Source organism: Marmota monax, unplaced genomic scaffold (genome assembly GCF_021218885.2).
Source record: "Marmota monax isolate L192 unplaced genomic scaffold, Marmota_monax_Labrador192_F-V1.1 WCK01_AAM20220418_F8-fsc00118, whole genome shotgun sequence".
Taxonomy (NCBI): domain Eukaryota; kingdom Metazoa; phylum Chordata; class Mammalia; order Rodentia; family Sciuridae; genus Marmota; species Marmota monax.
Window position 1 is genome coordinate 6,300,122 of NW_026695231.1, and position 26,702 is coordinate 6,326,823.

General features: G+C 32.3%; 1 protein-coding gene across 3 annotated transcripts; it reads left to right on the forward strand.

The window, feature by feature from the left end:
• Positions 1-26,467, forward strand: Lyplal1 (lysophospholipase like 1). 3 transcript variants are annotated; one of them, XM_046438485.2, is made up of 5 exons: positions 1-143; positions 3,871-3,970; positions 17,451-17,620; positions 24,667-24,782; positions 25,609-26,467. In XM_046438485.2, exons 1-5 carry the CDS (start codon positions 50-52, stop codon positions 25,846-25,848), a joined length of 720 nt encoding a protein of 239 aa, XP_046294441.1. In that variant the 5' UTR covers positions 1-49; the 3' UTR covers positions 25,849-26,467. The 3 variants fall into 3 exon arrangements, with proteins under 3 accessions (XP_046294441.1, XP_046294442.1, XP_046294443.1); XM_046438486.2 differs by lacking the exon at positions 1-143 and adding an exon at positions 231-252; XM_046438487.2 differs by lacking the exon at positions 1-143 and adding an exon at positions 1,216-1,364.
• Positions 26,468-26,702: the final 235 nt, after the last annotated feature.

Here is a 26,702-nt window from a genome sequence, read left to right on the forward strand (position 1 = left end):
CCCCGCTGTGGCGGAAGGGCGGGTTGCAGGACCTGTTCGGGCTTCCGTGATGGCTGCTGCGTCGAGTTCCTCTCGCTTGCGGCGTTGTGTGGTATCGCCGGCTGGGAGGCACAGCGCCTCACTGATCTTCCTGCATGGCTCAGGTGGATTGCAGTTTTATGTCCCGTTTATCTGCAATTTGGAAACATCTTCCCTTTGATTCCCTCAGTGTTTCCCAGTGGAGGAGGCGCCGGGTCCCAGAGTTCGGAAAAGGTGGTTCTGCCCTTGCTAGCCCGTGACTGTGGACGCATGGTCACTGTCACCTCTTGGTCTCCCTTTTGTCTTGTGCGCTGGCCCACGATCTTCTTTTCTGTCCCTTGTCCCTTGTGCCAGTGTCCCTGTGCAGTCCTCCCGTCCACAACATTCTCTCAAGCTCAACCCTTGACACCTCCCGTTCCTCTCCGCACATTTAAACAGCAGGTTAGGTAAATCTTGTGCTAGAATCACATCGATTATTTCATACTTTTCAAGGTCAGCTACTAGTGATTTGCCTTTTCCCACCGGGATGGATTATTTGCCATTGCTTTCTTTCTCCAGTCTCCCATAGGAATGTAGGCAAGTGAGACTCACAGTTAACTCAGATAGTATTTACAGAGTAATTCCTTTTTATATGGCACTGTGCAGAAATGGAATGCTTTATCCTCTTTTCCTTTTTCCTACTCTCCATTCTCCCTTTCCCCTTTCTCCCTCTGTCATCAAGCCTCCAAGATAAAGTACAAAGTTAATTCTGAGGCCCAAGGGTAGGTATTTTCTTCGTATGCCTGCCCTTCATTCTGTATAGCATTTCTTATGCTCCTCTGAAATCTTTTATGCCTTTCTTTTCCAATGGTTTGTGAGCACCTCCAAAGTAAGGACCCTTGTTTTATTTCTTGCATTCACGGTGCAAGTAGCTTTCTTTTAAGAAATGAGATGCAGCCAGCATCCTCAGGGGGCCTATCTAAATTTAAAAACAAAAACAATTCATTAGTTTGAGTCAGCATGCATGGGAGATCACAAGATGGTGCATGATTTACTGCCAAGAGACTAGAAAGGAAGAAAAAAAATGTGGTTAAGCATTATTAAGCCATTTGGAAGATGAAGAGCTTGTCAGATTTTTTTTTTAAGTAAGTAGTCTTTGAATTGAGATGTGTAGTCTTAAGGGGGGCAATGATTGGAAAGATACAAGATGGAGAACTAGCTGTGAGCAGTAATGAGAGATATTCTCTTCATTTTGAAAACGAGGCCAGAAAGATTCCACTGTTGTCCGTAAGTCACTTGGCTATTAGGTGAATGGTGGTGAAATTGGAATTTGAGCCCAAATCTTTTACTCCAAACTTAATATTCTGGTGAGTTAAGTATGTGTGTGTGTATATATATGTTTGTGTGTGTGTGTGTGTGTATTCCCTTTATACTTTGGATAAAGAATTTAAGTAATTCTGCTGATTGTGTAAGTATAATAATAATGTAATTCTTAAATATTTAAATCTCCATTGAACCACATAAAGCTCAGATTGGGGATAGGCTTTTATCATCCATTTAGAAGCTAAAGATATTATATTAGACTTTAATATATATGATTGTGTTATAGGAGGTGTTTGATTCTGGCTAATCCAAACATGTACAAACTAAATATAACAGTTGTACTATATTTTTGGAATAAGATGACTTTTTAAAAAGAGGACTTTGTGGATTAGTGGATGAATATTAATTTTTTCCAAGGCTAAAAATGTGTTTTTATAGATAGTTTAAAAAAAAATCTTAAAAACTTGAGATTTTCTTTTCGAATATAGCAGCTGTAGAACACCATATAGGAATGTAAGTTATATATTGCTAATTTAATTTGAGCCCTTCCCACTTCTAAAATACTAAAGAAATACCTTCTTTTAGGATAAAAAATATGAGATAAATTTGTAAGCTTTGTTCAGTCTCCTAGATTAAGTTAATTCACTCTTATTTGCTCTTAAGATTCTATAGTTCTCCTTTCAGTGGTACTTATCATACTTGTAATTACCTAATTTAATGTTGGTCTTCTACACTAAAATGAAAGGTTCATGAAAGCCCAAACCATGTGTGTCTTGTTTATGGTTTTCTCCCCATCTAGCAAGTTCCATGAGTTAACTAAGTAGGGTCTTTCCAAAGTTACCAGTAACCTCTCTGTCCTAAATATAGTTGTCATTTTTCAGTCTTCTTATTTGAACTGTTTTTCTATCCTTTGTTTGTTATTTCTGGTTTCTTTTGTTATCCTCCTGTACCTGGCCATGAATGATAGGGTTCCTCAAAATCTGGTCTTGGGTCTTTTTCTCACTCAACATTTTTCTCCCCTAAGTAAACTTCATAGAAGCTCATAGATTCTATTTCTGCCTACATACTGGTGATACATACGTATGTCTTCATTTTGGACCTACTTTGAGCTCTAGACGTGTTTACCTAAGTGTCTCATATATTCACTCATCAATCCATTCTTTCAAGAAATATATCACATAGCCATTATGTTCAAGTCACTGTTCTAGGCTCTGAATATATAGCAATGAACACACCAACAAAAAAACCTGCTGTCCCAGAGCTTACAGTCTAGTGTAGGAAATAAATAACACACTTAGGTGAGTGAATCATGCAGATGTTTGGTCACACTGTTCCAGACAATGAAAAAGATAAGAGAGGCTCTGAAATAGTTTCCCTAACACATTCAAGGAACAGCAGTGAGGCTAGTGTGCCTGGAGTGAGAAGAGTAGAAGATATCCGAGAAGATATTCTTTTCCTTTACTTCAGCTGTTCTTCCCTTCCGCATTTTACTGCTTACCATCCCGCAGATTTTAACCTGTTCAACAACTATGTTCTATTTGTGTCAGTGCTGTTCTAGGAATTAGGTTAACAAACAACTCAGAGGACAAAATAAAATAAGACTCATCCTGTGGAGCTTATGTTTTCATGAAGTTGCCCTGGAACTCATTAACTAGATCAGTTCTGAGTGGAGTAACCTCATAGCACCAAGTTCCTTATCTTTGTAGTAGTTACATTTGTTTTACGTATTTATTTTACTTGACCAATGCCTATTTATAATAATAAAAGAATGTCCCCAACAATGCCACTCTAGTAGTAAATGCTGTTCCTGGCACATTAGTAGTTACTCAATAGATAATATTTGAATTGTGTTTTAATGAATTGATTGATTAAAATTAAAGTACTGATTTTGAGATTTTCCTTTTCAGGACTACACATGATGGACCTGTATTCACTACATTTTTTTCTGTGTGGAAATACACACATATTCTTACATGAGTTTGGGTAGTTTTTCACTTTTAGAGTATATAGTCAATGATTTTAGGTCATTTAAACATTATCAAAATTAAATTCTGATTTCTTCAAGTTAAAATAAAGGTGCATTGAATACCCTTTTAAAGACTTGCTATTGTCTTAACCAAGAAAATTGTATTAGGTTGCTCCAACCTAAATACAATTAGGCTTAACACTCACTTTAGGAATTTATTATTTTTAAGAGTAAGATAAGAAATGATGGTATTAAAATTCAGATATAGAGAATTTCCTTTTAGAAAAGTCATTTTATTTTATTTATTTCTAATATATCCAATAAACAAATGAGGAAAACAGAATTTAAGCTTAAAGGTCTTCAAAGAGATAGATCAGTGATGAATCCTGAAGTATAATAATCAAAATTATTACTACTATTGATGCCTACTAAGTCACATTGCTGAATCATTTTTTAGACAGTTATTTTTGTATATGGAGAGTTTTAAAATCTATTCCAGCATTGTTTGACGTGAAAGTTATAGACTGCTTTTAAATGCACTGTATTAAAATGTTCATCTTACTCTAGATTTTGTGATTCATCAGGTGATTCTGGACAAGGACTCAGGATGTGGATCAAGCAGGTTTTAAATCAAGATTTAGCATTCCAACATGTAAAAATTATTTATCCAACAGCTCCTTCCAGGTATGCAGTAATGTGTTCCACTTCTCTATCTAACTTTGTGGCATAAAATATAGAGATGTGCCAGCTAGATGTTTTTTAAGCTTGATTCTGTATTTAAGATATTTTAAATTAGGATGCCTTTTTCGAGAATGTATTCTTTACTTTGTAGTTAGACACTTGGGCCAGGTTTTGCCAGGTGTTTTAATCAGCTTTCTCCCTGCTGTGACTAAAAGCCTGTACCAGAACTGTAAGAGAAAGGTTTATTTGAGGACTCATGGTTTCAGAGGAAGGCTGGCTCCATTCCTCGGGGCTCCAGGTGAGGCAGAACATCACAGCAGAGGAAGCAGCAAAGGGAAGCAGCTCGCATCATGGTTATCAGGAAGCAGAGAGAGAGAGAGAGAGAGAGAGAAAGAGAGAGAGCGAGAGTCCACTATCCAGATAAAAAATATATACCCCATAGCCATGCCCCAATAAACCACTTCCTCCAGCCACACTCCATTATCACTCAGTTAATCCCGTCATCGATTAATTCACTGATTAGGTTAATACTCTTGTAACCCAATCATTTCTCCTCTGAATCTTCTTGCACTGAGCTTTTGGAGGACACCTCATATCCAAACCATAACATCAGGTAATTTCCTCTCTGTAAAGCATTCCCTACAACTCTGAATTAAACTGTCTACTTAGCATGACCAGTCAGACTCTCTTTCCTCTGTTCTTGCAGATTGCTCGTCTTTCACACTTTCTTCCCCCCTTTCACTCTTAGAGGCAATTTTATAACTTTGGCAAATATACCTTAATCTTTCTAATAATTAAGTTAAGCCAGAGTTCCTGTGGAAAGGATTTCATGACATTCTTTCCAAATTTCAAAAGATTCTTTAGAAATAATGTTACACTTTTTGAACAACTAAACCATAAGAGAAATATGGTATTGTTTTAATAAATATTTAGATTATATAACTTGTAGGTGTGTTTAATTCACAGTAATAAGACTAGTATAGTCTTATTACTAGTGTAAAACTATACTAGTCTAGTTTTAAAGTCAAACTGCTTATCTAAAATATTAACTTAGTATCTGTACTGTTTTATTCTGAACATATGCTTTAAACTGAGGTTGGCAAGTATTTACTGTGTAAGCAAAATAATGTGCTGAGCTATGCAACCCAAACTGATTTTTCATTATCTGTTCTTGATTTATTTTTATTAAATATACTATGTACTTATACAAATTTTTTCCTTCATTTTCCATTAACTTAGTATTTACTAAGAAGAAAAAGAACCAGGACTTAAAGGATCTCTTTATGTTCACCAGTAAGAATTTGCTTATCTAGTTGATAGCATTGAAAGAGGTGGAACAAAAATGACAATATAGGATTGAAGATTCAAAAAAGTACAATTTTAATATAATTAAGAGTTTAGAAGTGTGGTAGTACAAATAAGAAACCTGCTGACCAGTGGGCTGTTTTTGTCCTGTAAATTGAATGTCTTAGAAAATATCATAAGTGCTCATTATTTGTTATTGGGTTTTAGGTTATGTGAAGTTGAGAGGGAAAAAATTCTTGTATTTCTAGAAGAGTGGGAAAGATAAGTGCATTTCATTCTATATATAAATGTATTTGATATATCACAAGGAAGAGCATTGGGAAGATAATTCTAGGGATTAATAAGTTTTATCTTGAATTTCGTTTTTCGTCACTGATTGTGATATGAATTCTAGATCAGTGTTTCTCAAATTTTAGTCTTGAAACATTTCAGAGTTCAAATATATGCAATAAGTATTGTTTGTGGATACTATTGTGATTTAGTAAAAAAATCATTGAAATGATTCATTGAATTCCTAGTAACTTTTTGTTGTTTTTATAATCAGTAGTATTTACATAGATCATCAAACATTTTAGACCATACTGATTGATATAAATGTAGCACAACAGATATTATATATAAACGTAAATTTTCATGGCATCAGATTAAGAAAAGGAAGAAAAAACAAGTAAAATTCATGTTATTAATATATTTTATTTAACAGTATATTCAAAATATTATTTTAGCATATAATCAAAATGAACATTATTAAAGTGATATTTTACATTCTTATTTTTATACTAAAACTTTGAAATCTTATGTATGTTTTACACATACAGCACATCTCATTTGGTATGCAAATTAATTGAATTTAAATTAATATTAGAAATTCAGTTCTCAGTTGCACTAGCTGCATTTTAAGTGCTCTTTCTCTCTTACATGGCTAGGGGCTCTTTTTTTTTTTTTTAAAGAAAGAGTGAGAGAGAGAGAGAGAGAGAGAGAGAATTTTTTAATATCTATTTTTTTTTAAATTCTCGGCGGACACAACATCTTTGTTTGTATGTGGTGCTGAGGATCGAACCCGGGCCGCACGCATGCCAGGCGAGCGCGCTACCGCTTGAGCCACATCCCCAGCCCCTAGCGGCTCATTTTGGATATGTAGTTTTAAATCCTCAAAAGAAGTTCCCCTAGAGACTATATTGATAGCTACTGTTTTAGATCAAATTATCATTTTTCGTTATATTGATTTACTCAAGTTTTCACTTCTAGTTAGCAAACATCGAAAAGTTTCCAAGGTTTTATTTTAAGTAATAATAAATTATTTTATTGCAATAAAAAACTAAAACTTATAAATAAACCTGGGAATGAACTTCATTGAATTTGGTAAGCATAAAAAGCAAAAACTTAATGTATAAAAGCAAAAACATGTACTAGAATGACTTATCTTGACTGGGAGCATTTAGCATGCCATGAGCATAAGAAAAGAGAATAGAGAGCTTTGTTTAATCCGTTGAGTCAATTAAGTGGAGGTTAGTTGAGAGAGAAAACTTAGCATACTATATTGTAATTAGCTATATTTTTTCTACCTTCTACTGGATTAATTTCTAGAACAGCCTTAGATAATAATTCTTATTGTATCCTTCTAAACACTTCACTATACATAAATGCTTAACACCAGAAGCTGACAGGTAGAAGACCTTCAATGAACATTGAATAAATATCTTGCAGAATTTGTTGCAATTTACAGTAATATAGTAGGAATGAGTAAGTGTGGATATTTGTATCTAATGTTGATATTTTATCTGTGTAGTGATTTATGCTGATATGAACAGTTTTTTAAAAGTATAAATTATTATACATAAATAACATAAGAATTATAGTTTCCAAGGATTTGTAGCTTTTCTTTTTAGGTCTTGAGTAGTAAGACAATAAATCCAGAGTGAGCACAGAATTTTTAAGTTAAAGTATGTAGAGCATGCTGGGCCACTTTTAACTGAGGAACCTCCAATTCAGAAGGTGGGTTGTATCATTAATCCCAACTTTTAACATGGTTTCCAAACTGTACAATACTATTGGATAGTATTTTATTAGAATAATCCGGCATTCACAGTAAACTCTACTGTTTCAAGTCTGCTGGCTGATGTTGTAAATAACTGTTTATTCTGTTTAGGTAAGGAGTTTGGGCATAGATTTTATTAACCTGACTTTGAAGACAGCTGCTCTTTTGATCTGCTTTGACAGTGTTTCTTCTGATGCTGATAGATTCACTTGGGCTACCTTGTTCACAATCTTTCAAAAGGCATCCAAAGGAGGCATTTGGTAGATATATGAGTTCTTTAACTCATTGTTTTTAATATAATTAATACTTTAAAAACAGTGAACTTTAACAACCTTTTAAAAAGCCTATCAAGGAGGTTTCATCCATTGACATTCTCCTGCACACTTTGTGACATTGTCCAAATTTATAGTACTATGTATCTCACCTCTTTTTGCTTTTATCACTTGTGAACCCTTGTGTGTTTCTACACTATAAAGGCTTCAGTGACTGTGCTATATCTACCAGGGCATAGTGAAAATATCATCTTTCCGTCAATTCTGCTTAGTTGTTATGTAGGATTAAATGGCCTATATTTGTTAACCAGTTTTGTTCTAGAATATATCTAGTCTCACATTTTGAAAAGATGCTTACTATTATGTAGCTTTCACCAAGCAAGATACTTATGGAAATGAATGCACATGAAAAGCAAAATCAGGTTAAGTTTTTCTATTTGCTTAGGTATATAAGGTCAGGCATTTTTCTAGACAGGTTATAATAATTTACACTCTCACCTGCATTGTTTGAGATTTACATTTATTTCAAATCCAATTGAATACTTTCTTGATGATATCTTACGGGCATAAGTATTAGTATGTTTCTTTAAAAGTAACATTTACAGTGAAATACAAAAATTTTAAGAGTATAGTTCAGTGAATTTATTTATTCATTTATTTATTTATTATTTATTTATTTATTTGTTTGTTTGTTTGTTTGTTTGTTTTCAGATACCGGGGATTGAACTCAGGGGCACTCAATCACTGAGCCACATCCCCATCCCAATTTTGTATTTTATTTAGAGACAGTGTCTCACTAAGTTGCTTAGCACCTCACTTTTGCTGAGGCTGGCTTTGAACTTGCGATCTTCCTGCCTTAGCCTCCTGAGCTTCGGGAATTACAGGCATGCACCACCATGCCCTGCTAGTTCAGTGAATTTGATACACTTATGCACCTGCCTACCAAAATTAGATAGAGAATGTTCCTCTCACCCCAGAAAGTATTCTTGTACCTCTTTTCCTGTCAATTCCAAACTCCTATAAGCAACTATGGTTCTGATTTCTATCACTACAATACAGTTTTGCCTGTTCTTGAATTGTGTTTAAATAGAATCATTTAATCTTTCTATCTGACTTCTTTCTTAGACCTAGAGTTCTTAAGGTTCATGCATATGTGTGTATCAATAGTTTCTTTTAAAATTCTGAGTAAATATATTGTATGGCCACCACAATTTCTCTCCATTCTTCTGTTGACGGACATTTGGATTATTTATACTTTTTGGATCAAATGAATAATGATGCTATAAATACTCTTGTACAAGAGTTGTTTTTTGAACACATTTTAATAAGTTCTCATGTAGACTCTATTCCATTAGTTTACTTAATCTTTGCCAGTAAAAAACCTTTGATTATTGTAGCCTTATAGGAAATTGTGAAAGCAAGTGGTTGAAGTTTTGATCATTCCAGATCCTTTGCATTTACATGTAAATTTAAATATCTATTTATCAATTTTACAAATACCTGTTTGAATTATGTTTAGAATTATATGAAATCTGCAGTTTAATGTAGAGAAATTGATGTCTTCCAAAATGCACATGGTACATCTTGCTGTTTTTAGGTATATACTAATTTTGTTCAACAATGATTTGGATTTTTTAGTGGAGAGGACTTTTGCTGAGTTTGTTCATAAAGTTTTTCATGCTAATTTAAATGGGATTTTTAAATATTTAATTTTCCAACTATTTGTTGCTAGTATATGGAAATAAGTTATTTTTGTAACTCATTCTTGCATCTTCATATTTTTACATAGCATTTCTAGTTATGTTTAATGTATTCCTTATGATTTTTGTGTGAACAATCATATTGTCGGTGAATAAAGGCAGCATTATGATTTCCTTTCCAATCCCTATGCCATTTTTTTGCATTGTCTTGTCTTCTTGCACTTGTTTGAAATGCTAAATAGAAGCAAGATATGCTTCCTATGCACTCTTGAAAGAGATGCATTTCATATTTCACCATTAAGTATGGTGTTTTTCATGACATTTCCTTTTAGTGCTTTTATGGTTTATGTTGATATATTTTATTTTAATTCTGATAGCAATACTTTCTATCTTCCCTCTTTTTTGTTCATTTTGCTAAGTATTATTAGTTTATTAATTTTTTATAGAACTAAATTGGTCTTTGTTATTTTTTGTTTCTGTTTCATTTATATCTACTCATACATTTCTTCCTCTGATTTATGTTAAAGTTGTAAATTTCTCCCTAATCACTACTTTACATCTCATTATTTTTTTTCTCTTGCTTTTATTATTTATATTGAAATATTTTCTGTCCCATGTTCTCAGAATTATGTAAGAAATCATCAAAAACAACAATTTTATCATGGTCAGAAATTTCATGGGTTAGAAGTTCAGAAAGTATACTATACTGATGACTTGATCTTGTACTTTCGTATGTGGGACCTCTGTTGGGAAAATTTGAAGGCTGGGTGTGACTCATGAATTTACTCCTGGCAACTGGAACCATCAGAAGCCTCACTATCTGGCAGTTAATGCTGGATATTAGATGGGACCTTACTTCATACTTACTATTACTGTAACATCTGTATGAGGCTTCCTCATATGGAGTCTTGGGCTTCCAGGTTGGGCTCTAAGAGCAGGTGTCCTCAGAAAAGCATAAGGAAACTGTATTGCCTTTAAAAAACTAGTAGCAGTTACATAGCTTTATATTTTTGTTAGTTAAAAGACCAGTCAGTCTCAAGAGAAGACATGGACCCTCTCTCCTAAGGAAGTACCAGAGTCACATTGTAAGAAGGGCATGGGAATTGTTGTTTTAGTCTGATGTGGAAAATTTCAAGTGATACCCTAAGATGTAGCTTGTTTAATAATCATAGAGTACACATCAACTTTCTTAGGAATACTTTATATTTTTTCCATCCTTTACTTTGTTTTGGTTAGTGTTAGATGATTGGTCTTTTTTCATCCTTTTACTTTTAACCCTACCTGTATTGATTATATTTAAAATACATTTATATATACAAAATATAGTTGAATTTTAGCAATTTCTGGCTTTTAAGTGATTTGTTTAATCCATTTACATTTAGTGTAACATTGAACAAATATGTTTGAATTTAGTTCTACTGCTTTTTTGTTATTCTACATCCCATTTTTCCCTTTTTCTGAATTATTTGAACTTTTTAATACTTCATTTTAATTTGTCTATTTTTTTTATTCTTGATTGTACTAGGATAGAATATACATTGCAAACCTTTCCTCTCTTTTGAGTTATAAAACCTTAACTTACAAAGTTCCCTTTTTCCTCTCCCATTTATAATTATCATATGTATATCATCTACAAATGTTGAAAACGCCACCATTTTTGTCATAGTCATACATAAAGAGCAGAAAAGGAGAACTGTACTCTCTTGTGTTTACTCAATCACAACTGAGTATTCTGTTACAGAATATTGTTATGTTTTGATTAAATTCAGAATTACTATTTTGGTTATAAATATTCCTTTCCTCAATCATATTTAATAGATGTTTTTAATCAGTGAAGTAAGGACTTATTAAGTGGAAGCTAGCAGTTTGCTGTGTTAATTAAAATGGAAAGTAGAGTTATATATTTTATTATGTTAATGGGGGCTCTTTAATAGAAGTACCAAATAAAGACTTTTATTCCTGACATGTTTAAGCTATATTTACAACTAGAGGTTTTCTTAATTTGGGTTTACAATTAAAATTTCCATTTTTAGAAAAAATAATGTTTTAACAAGCCATTTATACTTTTTATGATGATAAAGTTTCTTAGTGTTTTGAAAATTCTGAAATATTTGAATAGTGCTTCTACTTTTTGATTCACTGTTTTTCCACATAAACTGAATGTTTATATTTTTCATTAAATATGTATTATAAAAGACATGTTGGCACATGTTATTTAGGCATAGTAAACAGTAGGTTTGTCTTTACTTCACTGCTTAGGATTCTGATCTGAAGTATGTGAGGAGATCTCTATCCTGATACCAGCAGGTCTGTAATACAGGTATTCTAGTCAGGAGCTCTACTAAAAATAGCTATTTGAAGAAATAATTCACTTCTTTGGTAAGTTTTTTAAATGGTGAATTTAAAAGCCAATAGGCATATAAAAACTTGGTTATTTAGAAATATGGAGTATTTTTTAAGTCACAGAAAATTTTGACCATTTTTCTAGAAATTGCAAGTGAATTTTATAAGTGTTAAAGTTAAATGATGTTCAGAGCACCAAATAAAAAATAGTTTAGATATTTTGTTGTTTTGGGCTGACACAAATCTTTCTCAAGTAACACAAATGATTGTTGACATTTGTCATTCAGTAATTGCTTATGAAGCATCTACAAATATCAGGCTTTGCTTTTGGTTGTGGAAAAGATAAAGCCCTTGCTTTCAGGGAGCTCACGTGGAGATGGAAAATAAAAGGACACCTACATATTATAATTTCAAATAATGATGAATGGTGTTAATGCAGTTAAGTAGAATACTAGGATAGAAAGTCTGTGTATGTTACAGGACAGAGGGGAGGTATACTTAAAGTGGAGAGTCAAAGAAGCTCCCCTGAGAAGGTGACTTTTGAGTTTCAACCTTAATGACCAATGAGAACCCACCACAGATAATGCTGACATAGAGCATTCCCAGTAGAAGGATATCAGATGTAAAGCTCCTGGACCAATAATGAGCTGGTCCTCTTGGGAGAAAAGAAGGAAACCAGTGTGACTGAAACCTAGTGAATGCTAAGGAAAGTGGTGTGCAATGAGGGCAGAGAGGAAGACTGGAGCCAGATTGTTATCATAAAGGTTATGAATGACCTTTTGATTTTATGACTTTAGGGGAACACACATCAAAACAAAACTTGGTTTTAAGCTGAATATCTTTTTATTTTTAACTAACCTTGAACATTTTATTCTAGCTTAATGCTTTACCAGTGTGTAATGGACTAATTGATTGATTGATTTAGGAGCCACACAGATGTTCTTTGCCAAGCATATTTATTTATTGTGGTAATGTCTGAGCTGTTTTATACCAGCTAATAAAATGATTTATTTGAGAAGGAAGGTGAATGAGTATAACATATGTGCCAGTATTTTTTTTAGCTGTTTAAAAACAATCTTTCATACTTTATTTAAAGATTATTCTTACATCTTAGGAGACATGTATTCTTGATTACATTTTCTTACCCAAAATTTCTAAATTAATCTCAATCTTATTACGTTTTCCTAATTATCTCCTTTGAACAGAAAACTTTAATTTTCTTTGAGAAATGAGAGAATAAAAAGCTACCAGAGAGTAAAATACTTGGTTGGGATTCTACCACCATGGAGCATCTATTAATTAGTTAAGGCATTGTCAAAGGGAAGAAAGTTAAGTAAATGTCATTTTTTTCCATTAATGGCTGAGTTCCCAGAATGATTCACATTTTAGCCTATGATATCATCCTTATTTAAGTGCTTAGACAGACAAATAAACACTGAGAGAAATAGCAAAACTGGAAATGGAAGTATAAATAATTCAAAGGGTACAGTCTAATTTGAACTTTAGATGAGTGTTATATTTTGCATTTTGATTTAGAACTTCACTGTGGTTTTAGTAGCAATTTGAATACAATTTGAGATTTCATTTTGACTATGTAGGAAGCACCTGCTTTCATTTTCTGAGTATCTTTGGAGAGAGAATCCTCAGATTTCCAGAAGAAGGAAGGCTTAAATGCTTTCTGTCTTTGTTTTCCTAAATCCAGTTGATCTACCTCTCTTGAACCAAATAGCTTCTGGGATCAGAAGTCCTGTAGGAACCAAGGAGAATTTGGGCTGTGTAGGAGTCCAAATCAAGAGCTGGTGCAGATTTTTATCCTCTTATGCCACGTGAAAGCTTGAATGGAGAGCGGTGCAGAAGAAGCCGTGGGAGTTCAGCCTGCAAAAAGATGCCTTCCCCTCAAGTTTTTGTCAAAATTTTCAGTTTTCCTTGTAATTCCAGCAACTTGGGAGGTTAAGGCAGGAGGATTGTGAGTTCAAAACCAGCCTCACCAAAAGGCATTAAGCGACTCAGTGAGACCTTGTCTCTAAGTAAAATACAAAAAAGGCTCAGTGGTTGAGTGTCCCGAGTTCAGTCTCTCCCCCCCACCAAAATATATTAATTCTCAGACAGGAATGCAGCATTAATTAGAATTCCAAAAGGATTTTTGAAGAGAATTATTTGAAAATATTTTAGAGTTTGCTAAACAGTTTGATTAATTTCTTGGATAAACAAAGAATAATGAGTGCCTGACAATAGACAGGACAAATGATCAGGCCAGCAAAATGGTAGGAGGAGAGGGGCTCATCTCATGACCACTGTAGTGGGACCAGTATGATTCCTAACTGATTAATAGATTAGTGCAACAGAACACAGCCTTTATCGGAGTTCTTTATGAGTCACAGAACACACAAAAATTATTTGAGTAACCATTTTCTTGATTTTTCCCACAGGTAGTATAGAATTAGGACAATTATAGATATATTGGAGAGAAGTCATTGTATATATCATCTATGCCTTAGGCACTAGGACTTAATTTTGTCATAGGATCCATGTTGAAAGAGACTAGATAACCTAGAATAAGGCTTGGCAATGGTAGAATTTCACCTTGTGTGAGAAGGGTGAGTGGCTATCCAACTGGCTTTCTTCCTTCCTTCCTCAACCACAGGTGCCTATTCATCTAGGAGAAATTGAATATGAACCTTTAGGTCATTCCATGTAAAAAATAAAATTCTCAGAATTTAAGACTTAAAAAATACAAACAAAAATCTTAGAAGAATATCTGGAATTCGCTATGTAAAGATATGTGGGCTGGAAAAAACGTATCAGGAAAACCACACATTTAATTTTTAAAGAAGACATTATATCAAATGCCAAAAATCTCTTATCAGATAAATAGGATACCTTAAATGCATATCAATATTCCAAAAACAGTTTGGATTTAAAGGGAGAGCACTAAAGGAAAGGGATCAGGGGGAGGGAATAGAGGAGAGAAAGGGAAAAACCTGGGGCATGATATTAACCAAATTATATTGTTATATTGTACACATGTATAAATGTGTAACAACAAATCCCACTGTGATGTATATATCCAACTATAATGCATCAATAAAAATATGGGAAAAATAGATTTGAAAATTAATACTTAAAGTAGATGACAGATATTTATTAATAATAGGCAGAGTACTCTTCTGAATTAATAACAAAAGTATTAAAAGTCAAGTAGAAGAAATAGTAAATAATATGAGTCATGGTTTGCATTTTTTTGGAGTTTTGGAATAGGTAGAACTAATCAATATTGATGGAAACACTCAAGGGTAGCCTAGCAAGTATATGGGAATTGCCTGCAAAGGGGTATGGTGGTATTTTCTGAGATATGAGAATGTTCTGTATCATTGGAGAGATGATGGTTGCATTGTCAAACGTGTTTGGACTATATTATTAAAATGTGTATGTGTATATGTATATATGTATATTAACACATAAAATCAACATATTAAAGTTGATTTTAAAATTTTAGTTGATATTCCTCAATGATGACATTTAAAAGTTTGTTAGTACCTGTTGCTGCTAGTGTCGTGAACAAAAGGATATTCTCTTGCCTTTGCAGTCTTTATGATCAACTTTGAAACTTCTGTTAAGATAAAAATGACACTTTTCAGTCTAACAGTCCTCTTTTCTGGTTTGTGTTCTATGGGAATAAAAGTCCTAGTACATATAAAAACATGTATGCAGACGTTTAATACAGTATTATTCTTAGTGGTTGGAACCTGTGCACCAAATGATGCCAAATGAATGTAGGAGACTGTCTGATTAAATTGAAAAACATTTTTATTTTAGAGTATAATATAATTGTTTGAAAAGATGAGTGAGAACTGTATCAGATGGAAGGATTTATATGAGGTATTGTTAAAGGAGAAGAACACATTGAACATAAGAAAATCATATAGGTGTGCTTCATTTTTGAAAAGCAACAATACTAAAATCCTGTAAATATATATTTGTTTTTTAAAAATTTTTAATTTTTTTTAGTTGTAGATGGACATAATATGGTTATTTATTTATATGTGGTGCTGAGGATCAAACCCAGTGCCTCACACGTGCAAGGCAAGCATTCTACCACTAAGCCACAACCCCAACCCTAAATGTATGTTTTAATGTATATGTTAAAAGCAAAATTTAAGGAGTCAGCTCAGTGGCACACCTGTAACCCCAGTTACTTGGGAGGTTAAAGTAGGAGGATCAAAAGTTTGAAGCCAACCTGGGAAATTTAACAAGAAACCTGTCTCAAAATAAATATAAAGCGTTGGAGGTATAACTCAGTGATAGAGTATGCCTGGTTCTGGTCTCTGTGGTACCACCAGTACTACAAAAATAAATATATATATATGCATACATATATTGCTTGATTGAAGGATATATTTTTCAATCATTAACAAGATTTACCTGGTCTAGAGGATAAGATATGTGAGAGAGAGAATGGAGAGATTGGCAAAAAATAATAAAATTTATATGAAAAACATTAACATGATAAAATTTTAAAATATTGTATATTTCTGTAATTTTCTAGAGCTATGTAGGTTAAGGAAACTACTGATTTACAGGAATATTCATCATAAACATTCAAATGTAGAAATGTAAAGTTTTCTAAAACTTTTTACAAAGTAATATGTATGCCATGATTCTGTTTGTATAAATAAGCAGAAGATCCCATGTGTCAGAGAACCTTTCTTGATTCCAGGTTTCTTTCAGTTTCTCTGAGAAATCTTTCCAAATCCAGTTCTCTTGACTCAGGCCCCTCATTTTCTTTGAAGTGGCATACAGGAAAGAATGTTAGAGTAGTCCTGATCCCTTCATCACCACCCATTGGCCCTATGGATTTGGGCAATGAGAATCACCTATTCCTAGCCCCATGGCTGGGTTGGTTTGCTGCTGTTTCACATGGGCTTTTCCCCAGAGAATTTGCAGGAGCATGTGTTCAGTTCTTCTAGCCCTACACTTTCGTTTAGTTTAGTTTTGTTTTGTTTTCAGCTTCACATATCATGCTTTTACTTCACTGTCTTTCAAGAGCAAGAGAATACAGCTAAATCTGAGATGGCAAAGTAGAAGAAATATTGGCATAGTAGGAATTCTGTATCTCTAGTCATTAAATGGAAAAGTTACTTGTCATTAGTTTAGATTTCTTTTAATTATGATGCGTCCTTTGTCACTGTGTTTTTCTAATGTTTTATTTTACTGTGTTATTTTAATATTTTGTGTTTTCTATGGCAATCCTATATAAAATTACCCAGTTATTATCCATGTAGTAAGGAGAAAATTAGGCTTGCCTAGTGATAGGCAATATTTTTTGTCAAATTCTCCTGTCCTTTATCTTTGACAAACCCTTGTTCTCTGTGTTAATCAAATATATTCCCTGTGTTTGCCTACAAGGATCTCTGGAATTGTTTTGTTCTCCTTTCATTTACCTTTACCAATACAGGATTTGAACCCAGGGCCTCTTAACTCCATTAAAGTTGGTTAAAATAGAGTATTTGAAATGCTTGGTTTTATATGTGTGTGTGTGTGTGTGTGTGTGTGTGTGTTTAAAGTAATAGTACATTCCAAAGCATTAATGTGCCATGAATGGGTTAAGACTCATTAGTACTGTAATTATGCTACCTCTTAAATATGGATAGTTAGATAAAGATGAACTAGCTTTAGTGAATGTTAAAATCAATATTAAGTAAAGCAAAGTTAATGCAGTGTGCTTAGGGATAATTTAATATGAATTCTTCAGCATAAGTTATTCAGAGCACTAATCTTTTAAAATTAAAGCAACTATTTTATTTCTATATGTTTGTTTTAAACAGGCCATATACTCCTTTGAAGGGAGGAATCTCCAATGTGTGGTTTGACAGATTTAAAATAGCTAATGACTGCCCAGAACACCTTGAATCAATTGATGCAATGTGTCAGGTACTTACTGGCTTGATTGATGAAGAAGTAAAAAGTGGCATCAGGAAGAACAGAATATTAGTAGGTAAGAACTTTAAATGTTGGTTATTTATGTTTTTTCACTTTTGTCTAATTCCATACATTTAATTTTACCTGCAACATTGTTTGGGAGCATTTGTATAATCATTTGTCTCATTCATAGTTTTAGATAAACTATACATTGAGACTTTTAAAAATACTAGAATAATAAACAGCATCTCCTAAAACTTGAATTGATTTTTTTGAAGCATAGCATATTTTACTCTGTTTTGGAAATTTTACATATTTATATATATGTGTACTGCATATGGTCTGCCATCTTTTCTAGATTGTCTGGCCTTATTTAGTCACCTCTAAGATGACACTTATCATACTAAATTTTATCTCCAAGTTGTTGATAAAAATTAGGCACTGGAGCACAAAAAAATTCTCAGAAGAAATACAGTCTAATGAAATAGATAATGAAGTCAAGTGTTCTAATGCAATGCACATATTATTGTAAAGTATGTAAAAGTTACAATGTGAGCAGCAGTAAGAAAAGAATAGATAAATCTTTTTGGTAGTTAGAGGGGACCCTCCTGCTGAACCTTAAAGAATGAATAAGAATTCCCCTGGTAAATAAGAAGAGAAATACATTCATGAAGAAAGCAAGAACACTTCGTTTTCTCCCAGGTAGTAGTAGTTTGGTATGTACCCCCAAACAAACTTAAGATGTGATGGAACGTACGTTTCAAAAGGATAATGCCAACAACACTGTGGGGGCTGACTAGTCTATTTAGGTCAGGAAAACAGCAAGAAGGCAAATGCAATAGATAAAGTAGAATGATGAAAGACTAAACTGACACATACTATTTTAAGATTTTGAGAATACACAGAGGAGTAAGATTATACTTAAGCAAATTATAGTTGACTAAAGGGTTTGGCTATAAAAATGTTTTCTAAGGTTTTCGCAAATGATATATATAGAAAAAAAATGAATAAACTTTTTGTTAAATAGGAAGAACTAGGCAGAAGCTTCTCTTCCCATCTCATATCAGATACAGGAGATGTTCAGTGAAAGGGTGTTTCTTAGAGGTACACATGAATCCTATACTTTGTACATTAAGAATATAAGAAAAATGTTCATTGGTTAATTTTTGTATACTTATGTCTCATGATTCTGTAGGAGAAATTTAGGAGAAACATGATAAAATTCAGGAGAAACATACACATAAAATAGTAACTTTTAAATTGCTCTCTGAAAGTTGGCAATGTAGTCAGTGGCAAACTAGGATTTAAACCTTGTATTATAAGAAAATTATCAATAGTATTAGATTATCCAGTCTTCTTTTAACTTTGTCAACACTGAAAGTGTCCAATGTGCAGAACGTAAGCAGTATGTTCTCCTTGTTAAAGTTTACCTTGAAACTTTATTTTCCCCTAGTGACTTTCTGCATAATGTGAGAAATGAAAATGGAGAAAGAAAAATAACTTATCCCTTGTGTACCACTGTGCTTAAAAAGTATATATGAAGGTAATATTCTTAAATTAGTTGACATTTATAATATACTTGACAGTTTTTAAGTTGCCATTATATATCATACTTTTTGGATTTAGATAGTGTTTAAATTATAAAGTTGTTTTTATATTGAGCCTTGTAACAGGATAATCGGGATATAATTATTCACATTCCAGAGATGGACAAATTAAAGTTCAAAAAGATTACTGGCTAATAACAGAGTTAGGACTAGAACCCAGGTCCCTCAATTTAGTTAAGAGCTTCATGCCATGATCAGATTTTACTTGTGACCACTAGGTGGTGATAATTTGTTGTTAAGAGAAAATATTAATATAATTTAGGTTTAATTTTGATTTAGGATGTATAGAACCTGACAAATGACATGAACAGATTACTTGAATTTTGATAATATTGGGAATATTATCAGAATTTTGAGTCAGGGAGAAGCAAGTACTTCTACAACCATATGATTCATTTACATGGGTGATCTAAATACTCAGCTTGAGGGGAATGGCTGAACGCATTATGGTCCATTCATTTACTTAAACGTTACATAGCTTTTAAATGCTGTGTATACTCACATAAAAGACACCCAATGAGTATGTGTTCAACTAAAAAAATAATTGAAGTTTTTTAAAGTTTTTGTGACTCTGGAAATTCTTTCAAATTAGTATTACACGAAAGAAAAAGCAAAGTATAAAATTGTACATGAGGAGTGAATTTAGTTGCTAAAATGAATTTCTTTAAATATATCAAAATTATATATCAATATTAAGATTTTAGATGACCCATTTTCTTTTTTGTTTGTATCTCTGTGGTAGAAACACTTTACAGTGAAGGTGAATATTAATGTTAATTTTATAATAAGATTTAAAATAAATATAAAATGAAGGAATAGTGTAATTCCCATGATAAAAGCCTAACACCAAAATTTTCAGACTGCCTTTACCTGAACCTGTGGAAGTTTCTTCTGAAGCTCTACTAGGAGCAGAAACTTGGAATGATAGCATTATTTTCCTTTCTTTAAATACATATGCACTTCAGTTTATTAAGCAACTAATGTTTCTTCAATAACAATTAACAGGACATTAAAAGCTTGGTAATATCATTCTAACAGTTTTCCATACAGGAAAATATTTTGTTTATCCTGCAAATTTTGCATTTGAAATATATAAATAAATATAATCACAATTTGTATATTCTCAATCTTTTGAGACTTCATCACAATACGAAGAAATTAGAGTAGCGAATAAATGGAAGAACTGAAGTTTGTTATGATAGTGGAATTTATTACATTTTTAGAATCCTATTTAGGTGATAGCAAGCTGTTTTTTTCCTTAGGCTTTTGCTTTCAGCTAGAGGTTCTAAATTTTCCCAGTATATTTGTTTTATAGATTGTTTCTATTTTATTTTATAAAAAAGAGTTCATAAAGCCAAGTTTATTATTTTTAACATGTTTTATTCAGCTTGTTAATCTTAAGTATATGTTGAAATGTTAACTCTTAACATTTTAAATACTTCACCAGCAGCTATAAATATCCATTATAACAATTACCTACAATGAATTTACTATTTGCTGTTTACTTATTGAACGGTGTATTATATATTAGATCTTAGAATCTTAGATGGAAAATTGAATTCAAGTGACTAGTCCTTTGTGTAAAATTTTTTTATAGGAAAAATATACAAAGTCCCTTTTCATAGTAGTGTACCATGCTAAAGGTGATTATTTGACAAAAGCATTGAGAAATTGCAGATTACCTCAGAAGATTATGAATGGGTAGAGACTTGGATTGAACCAGTAAATAAAAAGATTTCAGTCACTACTTTTCAGTCACAATATTAGTTATAAAGCTGATATTATAATTTATGAAAATTGAACATGAAATTAATACATAAAGTGATTAGGTTCCCTGATCAACAAAGATAAAAGGTGTTCAGAAGCACTTAGTATTTGCAATTTTTTTATTATAGGTACGCTTTTAAAGTCATTTTAATATATTTTTGCTTACTAATTTATTTTTACGTTGCATCTTTTAATGATTTTTATCTTAGCCTAAGAATTATCGTTTTATGAAATATTGATTTTATTTTTACTCCATTTATGAATTTTGATGCTCTTTTAAATCACTGGTACATCGTAGATGCTCTAGAATTTCACTGACCAATGTGGTAGCCACCAGTTACACATGGTTTTTTCAATTGAAATTTAAACTTGTTAAAAATTAAATAAAATTTAAAATTTAGTTTCTCATACTATATTGCAAATAGTTAGGAGCTTCATTTGGCAAAAATGTAATGGAAGCTCCTAAATCTCTCAGAAAAATAATTTCATTGCTGCCACCTTGGTATTTATAGCATATGGATTTCTTTTAAATCATGACCGTGTTTTCACTTTTTGTTCTTACCCATTATATTTTGTTTTGAATTGTTTGCTACATATCTATGATTCTCGGGCATCTGATTTATGGCATAAAAGCTTTTAAAATTTAGACTTATGTGTGAAATTTTGTTACTCTGGAATTGAGTCTGAAAATCTTTATTTTTAAGAAGTCAGTTTAGGACTGATTGGCCCGAAGCATGCTAATCTTTCATTTCTAGATTTTCTAAGCTTTACTTTTGTATCAAATCACCCAAAATGACATTTCCCAATGACAAATTTCTCTCCTTACAGAAATATCTTTATTAAACTTTAATTTATTTAAGTTCATTTATTGAATGAATATTTATTTAATAAACTCCTTCTGTGTGCCAGACACTGTTCAGAGGCATAGGGGGACCTTTATTTTCTAGTGGATGTTAAGTGTTCGTGTCCTGGACTTTTATGAAAGAGTCAGTTGGAGAAGAGGCTGATGTAGAATGTCTGACTTTCAGTTTTATATTTTTTAAAAGTATACTTAATAAATCCCATCAAGGAATTCAGTGCTAGGACCAGTTTCTAGTATGGTGTGTTATGGTTCCTTCTTTTAGAGATACCACTGCAAAAACTCTTTCTCTTCTACTCTGGATCTCACTCTTTTCCCCAAAATCCCATCTCTCCCTTATATCTTCCCATTTTTCCCCTATTTTTAAAGATGTGATTTTGTTGCCAACAATTTTTTGTTTGTTTGTTTTGGTTTTAATAAGCAACATAGAATTCACTTTTTAAGTAAATGGATTATAAGGAACAGAAGGGAAATTGGAAGAGAAGAAGTGAGCATTTGTTAAGATCATTTCTGGGGACTTTTAAGAAAGCTAGAATTGTATTCTGAGAGAGAGGATTTTTACTCCTAAACTGAATTTCTATATTTACAAACTATATAAACATATTTCTATATTTATATATATATATATATATATTTATTTATAAACTGGATTTCTGTATTTATAAAAATTATGTAAATTTTGAAAGCCTTTGCAATTTCAATTTTTATAACAGATTATTAAGCATTTGTATTTAAAAGCTTGACGGAAATCATAGAGATTATCTATTCTAGCAATCTATATACTAGAAAATGAAATGTTATGTCAACACATTCAGCTAAGGAGTGTCACTGGCAGAACTAGAAGTTAGGATCCCTTATTTTCAGCCTAATCCTCTTTCTACCAAATTTTAAGTTAGAAAATGCTTCCTGTGATTTTATAATGTTTCAGTGATATTTATACATTTTTATTATTTTCATCCTATAATATGTCATTCTAAAAATTCAATTGAACAGGTATTTATTGGGTTGTCACTATGTGCCAGGTACCACCAGGAATATAAAGTCTGCTCATAAGCACCTGAGTCCCAAGAGGCAGAGACACTTTGTTCAGCTAATCCTAACACTCAATTGAAATTTATGATTTTTTAAGGAATTTCAGAATGTGTTTACTTTATAACCAAAATAATGTTATTACATAGAAGATCTTCAGAAGCAAAAAAGAAGTCTATAACTAGTGGCAAAAAACAATAAAGCTCAGAATTCTTTTTGCATAGTTATGATGAATGTTTAAATACCAAAAACATTAATATTGGCTATTTATTGTGCTTCAACTCCCAATGGGATGTATCAAAGATTTATCATGGATAGTATAGCCCCCATGGTTTCTAACCTTTTGGGAAATCCGATGCACAAATGCATATGGTACATAGAGTTTTAAGATTTCTTTTTTTTTTTCCTTCTTCCCTGACCAAGCTTATTTGTTAACCTTTATCAGATGTATTGGAGCTGGGGGTGTTGAGGATGTTATTTCAAAAGAGACTTTCAGGTCCATCCATATTGACTACTGCTACTGATAAGACTTTTATTATTTCTTTCTGGAATGTTAAAAACTACAGATTGATTACTTACTGTGCCTGGTTATTATTTATATATTATACCTTTTGTTAAAAATCTAAACTTGGTGAACTAATAGTCTTCTTTCATATATTTTTGTCTTGGATCCAAAATAGTAATATCTGCCTGCCCCAAATAAATTGATCCTATTTTAATAAATATCAGATGATGATAGAAAGTACATTCAACTCTGTTACAAGAGATCTGGATTCTGAAAGTCCTACTTTTACACCTAAAATTAGGTGTAATACTTTAAGCAGATCACCTAATTTCCATGAACCTCAGTTCCCTTTATGTATAAAAGAAGGATATTATAAATTTAAATTTGTAGTCTCTCAGGGCTTAGCTTTATACTTTGGTAAGTGAAATAAAATAGTAGACTGGAAATTAGGAAATCCACCAAATACACTAAGGTATGTTTTTGTATTTCTATACGTATGTAACTACATGATTTACTTTCCATATTTATTTTCTCATAAAATATAAATGAGTTGTCTTTTAGCTCTGACTCAAGTTTGGGAATATCATACCAAGTGTCTGGTCTATGGGGAGGCTTGGATCCAGCAGCCTCTCTGTTCCTGTCATACCATGCTCCCATCCATACTCTGTGACATGTGTGTTTCCTAAGGGTCCATATGTTTTAAGCTGCATATTTCTAATAACTGACTCAGAATTTGGCACATAAAAAATTATAAAAATGTATCACCTAGGTAAATGATTTTCCATGTAGATAAATGTGTTTTATTTGTAAGTCAATTTCCAAAGTAATAGTGTAATACAAAAATGTTTTATCTAGCTCATCAAATTTTTTACTATCTTTCCTAATTCAAAGATCACTAAGCACCTATTATATGATTTCCACTAGAAACTTAACTTTTCATGGAGCTCACAGTTTGGCAAACAAAACAAAAATGTACATGGTATTAATTTTTGTTACAATGTAAGGATTCCTATAAATACAAACCAAATATATTTAAAGAAGTTTAAATAAGTAATGATTATACTATGGCTCATATTTTGAATTATGATAAACATTTTTTACTTGGTGAACATGAGTTCTTTGTTCATTTCTAGCTCCTTTTATTCCATGCATCTCTTTACCTGTGATGACATAGGTGGTACGTTGTTATTTCTTAAGCAGGTCTTGTATGAGACCCAAAGTAGACTACATTTATTTTTAGCTCTATAGGCTTCTGAATATTTTAAAAAATACTTTTGAAATGTTAGCATAGATATACTTTATTCTGGATTGCTGTATATATTCTGCTCTTTAAGTGTATTTTTTGCTTCTTTCAGGAGGATTTTCTATGGGAGGATGCATGGCAATGCATTTAGCATATAGAAATCATCAAGATTTGGCAGGAGTATTTGTTCTGTCTAGTTTTTTGAATAAAGCCTCTGCTGTTTACCAGGTAAATTCCAGATTTAAAAAAAGAAAGCTAAGCTGGAAAAAAAATATCACGATGAAACATAAACATGGAAACTAAAATAAAGTTGATAAGCAATAAAAATGGATGTACAATTAATATAAATTGAGCATTACTAGGAATTCATGGCCAAATGATTCATATTGATTAGTTCCAGTTGATCATTAATGTTCAGGAAGTGCCCTGTAAAAAGGATGTTGTTAAGCAGAGTGTTAAGGAAGAGAGAGAGTGAGTGTGTGTATGTGTAATATAGTATACTTGTATCCTTTATACATATTGAGAATATAGATGATTATAGCAAGCTTTGCTTATTATGTCAAGAGTATTCTCAAGATGAAAGATCAGTTATAAAGCTGATATGTATTACAGCAATATCCTAATTTATGAATAATATACATCAATTGTTGCATCTTCATTACCAAAAGTAGATTAATAAAGTAGATATTAAAGTAAAGCAGAATATAATTTTCCCCTTGATTTTATTTTAGCTCTGGCCCTCTCCTTCTTTCACTCTGTGTGAGAGATCTGTCTTCCCAAGTCACTCAGTTTCTTCAGGAAACACATTTGCCATTTTTGAGGGAATCCTCTATAGAGTTAATGCAGGGCACAAACAACACAGTTCTGGTGGTGCCAGCACTGGCTAAGCTCTCAGGCCTGCCCCTACGTGGATACCTAGATAGTACCTCTGACTCCTTTTCCCTTTAATGATAAGAACTTTGTAAGTTTTTCCTCTGTCTTTGATTTCTAAGAATGGTCTTCTTAAATGGAATTTCTTACACTTTTCCATTTTTATGTGTTTTTTTTTTCCTAGACTCTTCAGAAAAGTGATGGTGTACTTCCTGAATTATTTCAGTGTCATGGTACTGCAGATGAATTAGTTTTTCATTCTTGGGGTGAAGAGACAAATTCAATGTTAAAATTTTTAGGAGTGAACACAAAGTTTTATAGTTTTCCAAATCTTTACCATGAGCTAAGCAAATCTGAGTTAGAAAAACTGAAATCATGGATTCTTACCAAGCTACCTAGAGAAGTGGAAGGCCAAAATGAATGAATCAAAGTTTACTTGTTAATACAAATATATAATGTTTTTGAGAAAAATGATTTTTTTATTTTTAATTTTTTTAAATTTTTAGTTAGTTATACATGATAGTAGAATGCATTTTGACACATTGTACACAAATGGAGCACAACTTCCCATTCCTCTGGCTATACACGGGGTGTTACCCTAAGTATATGTATGAAGGCATGCACGAATGGTGTGACTTTGCTTTGTGTAGAACCAGAGACATGAAAAATTGTGCTCTATATGTGTACTATGAATTGAAATGCATTCTGCTATCATGCCTGACAAATTAGAATAAATAATTTTTTTTAAAAAATCAAGAATCAATAAATGGGATGGATTCAAACTAAAAAGCTTCTTCTCAGCAAAGGAGACAATGATGCAATAAAAGAGCATACAAAATGGGAAAAAAATCTTTATCACATCCACCTCAGATAGAGCACTAATCTCCAGGATATATAAAAAAAGAACTCAAAAAGCTTAACATCAATAAACCAAATAACCCAATCAATAAATGGGCTAAGGAATGAAACAGACACTTCACAGATAAAGAAAAAAGTGATTTTTATTGCTAAATTATAATTATAAATAAAGTATTAATAATTTATTGGCTTGTGTATTATTTTTTATGTAGCTTTTGACAGAATAGCATTAATATTTCAAGTTTATAAAGCTTCACATTACTCACTTGACCTGCACAAAAGCTGTGTAAAATAGGCTAAATAGTTATTATTGGTATTTGGTAACAGAGATATAAGTGTGCATTAGCTTTGTATAACTACCATGAAATTCCTTACACAGGAACTTTTACCTTGGCTCATGGTTCTGGAGGTTCAAGTTCA

Coding starts and splice junctions, on each gene's coding strand:
- Lyplal1 (XM_046438485.2), top strand. CDS start 50: ATGGCTGCTGCGTCGAGTTCCTCTCGCTTGCGGCGTTGTGTGGTATCG. Junction 3,971..17,450: donor TATCCAACAGCTCCTTCCAG/GTATGCAGTAAT, acceptor TGTTTTAAACAG/GCCATATACTCCTTTGAAGG. Junction 24,783..25,608: donor AAGCCTCTGCTGTTTACCAG/GTAAATTCCAGA, acceptor TTTTTTTCCTAG/ACTCTTCAGAAAAGTGATGG.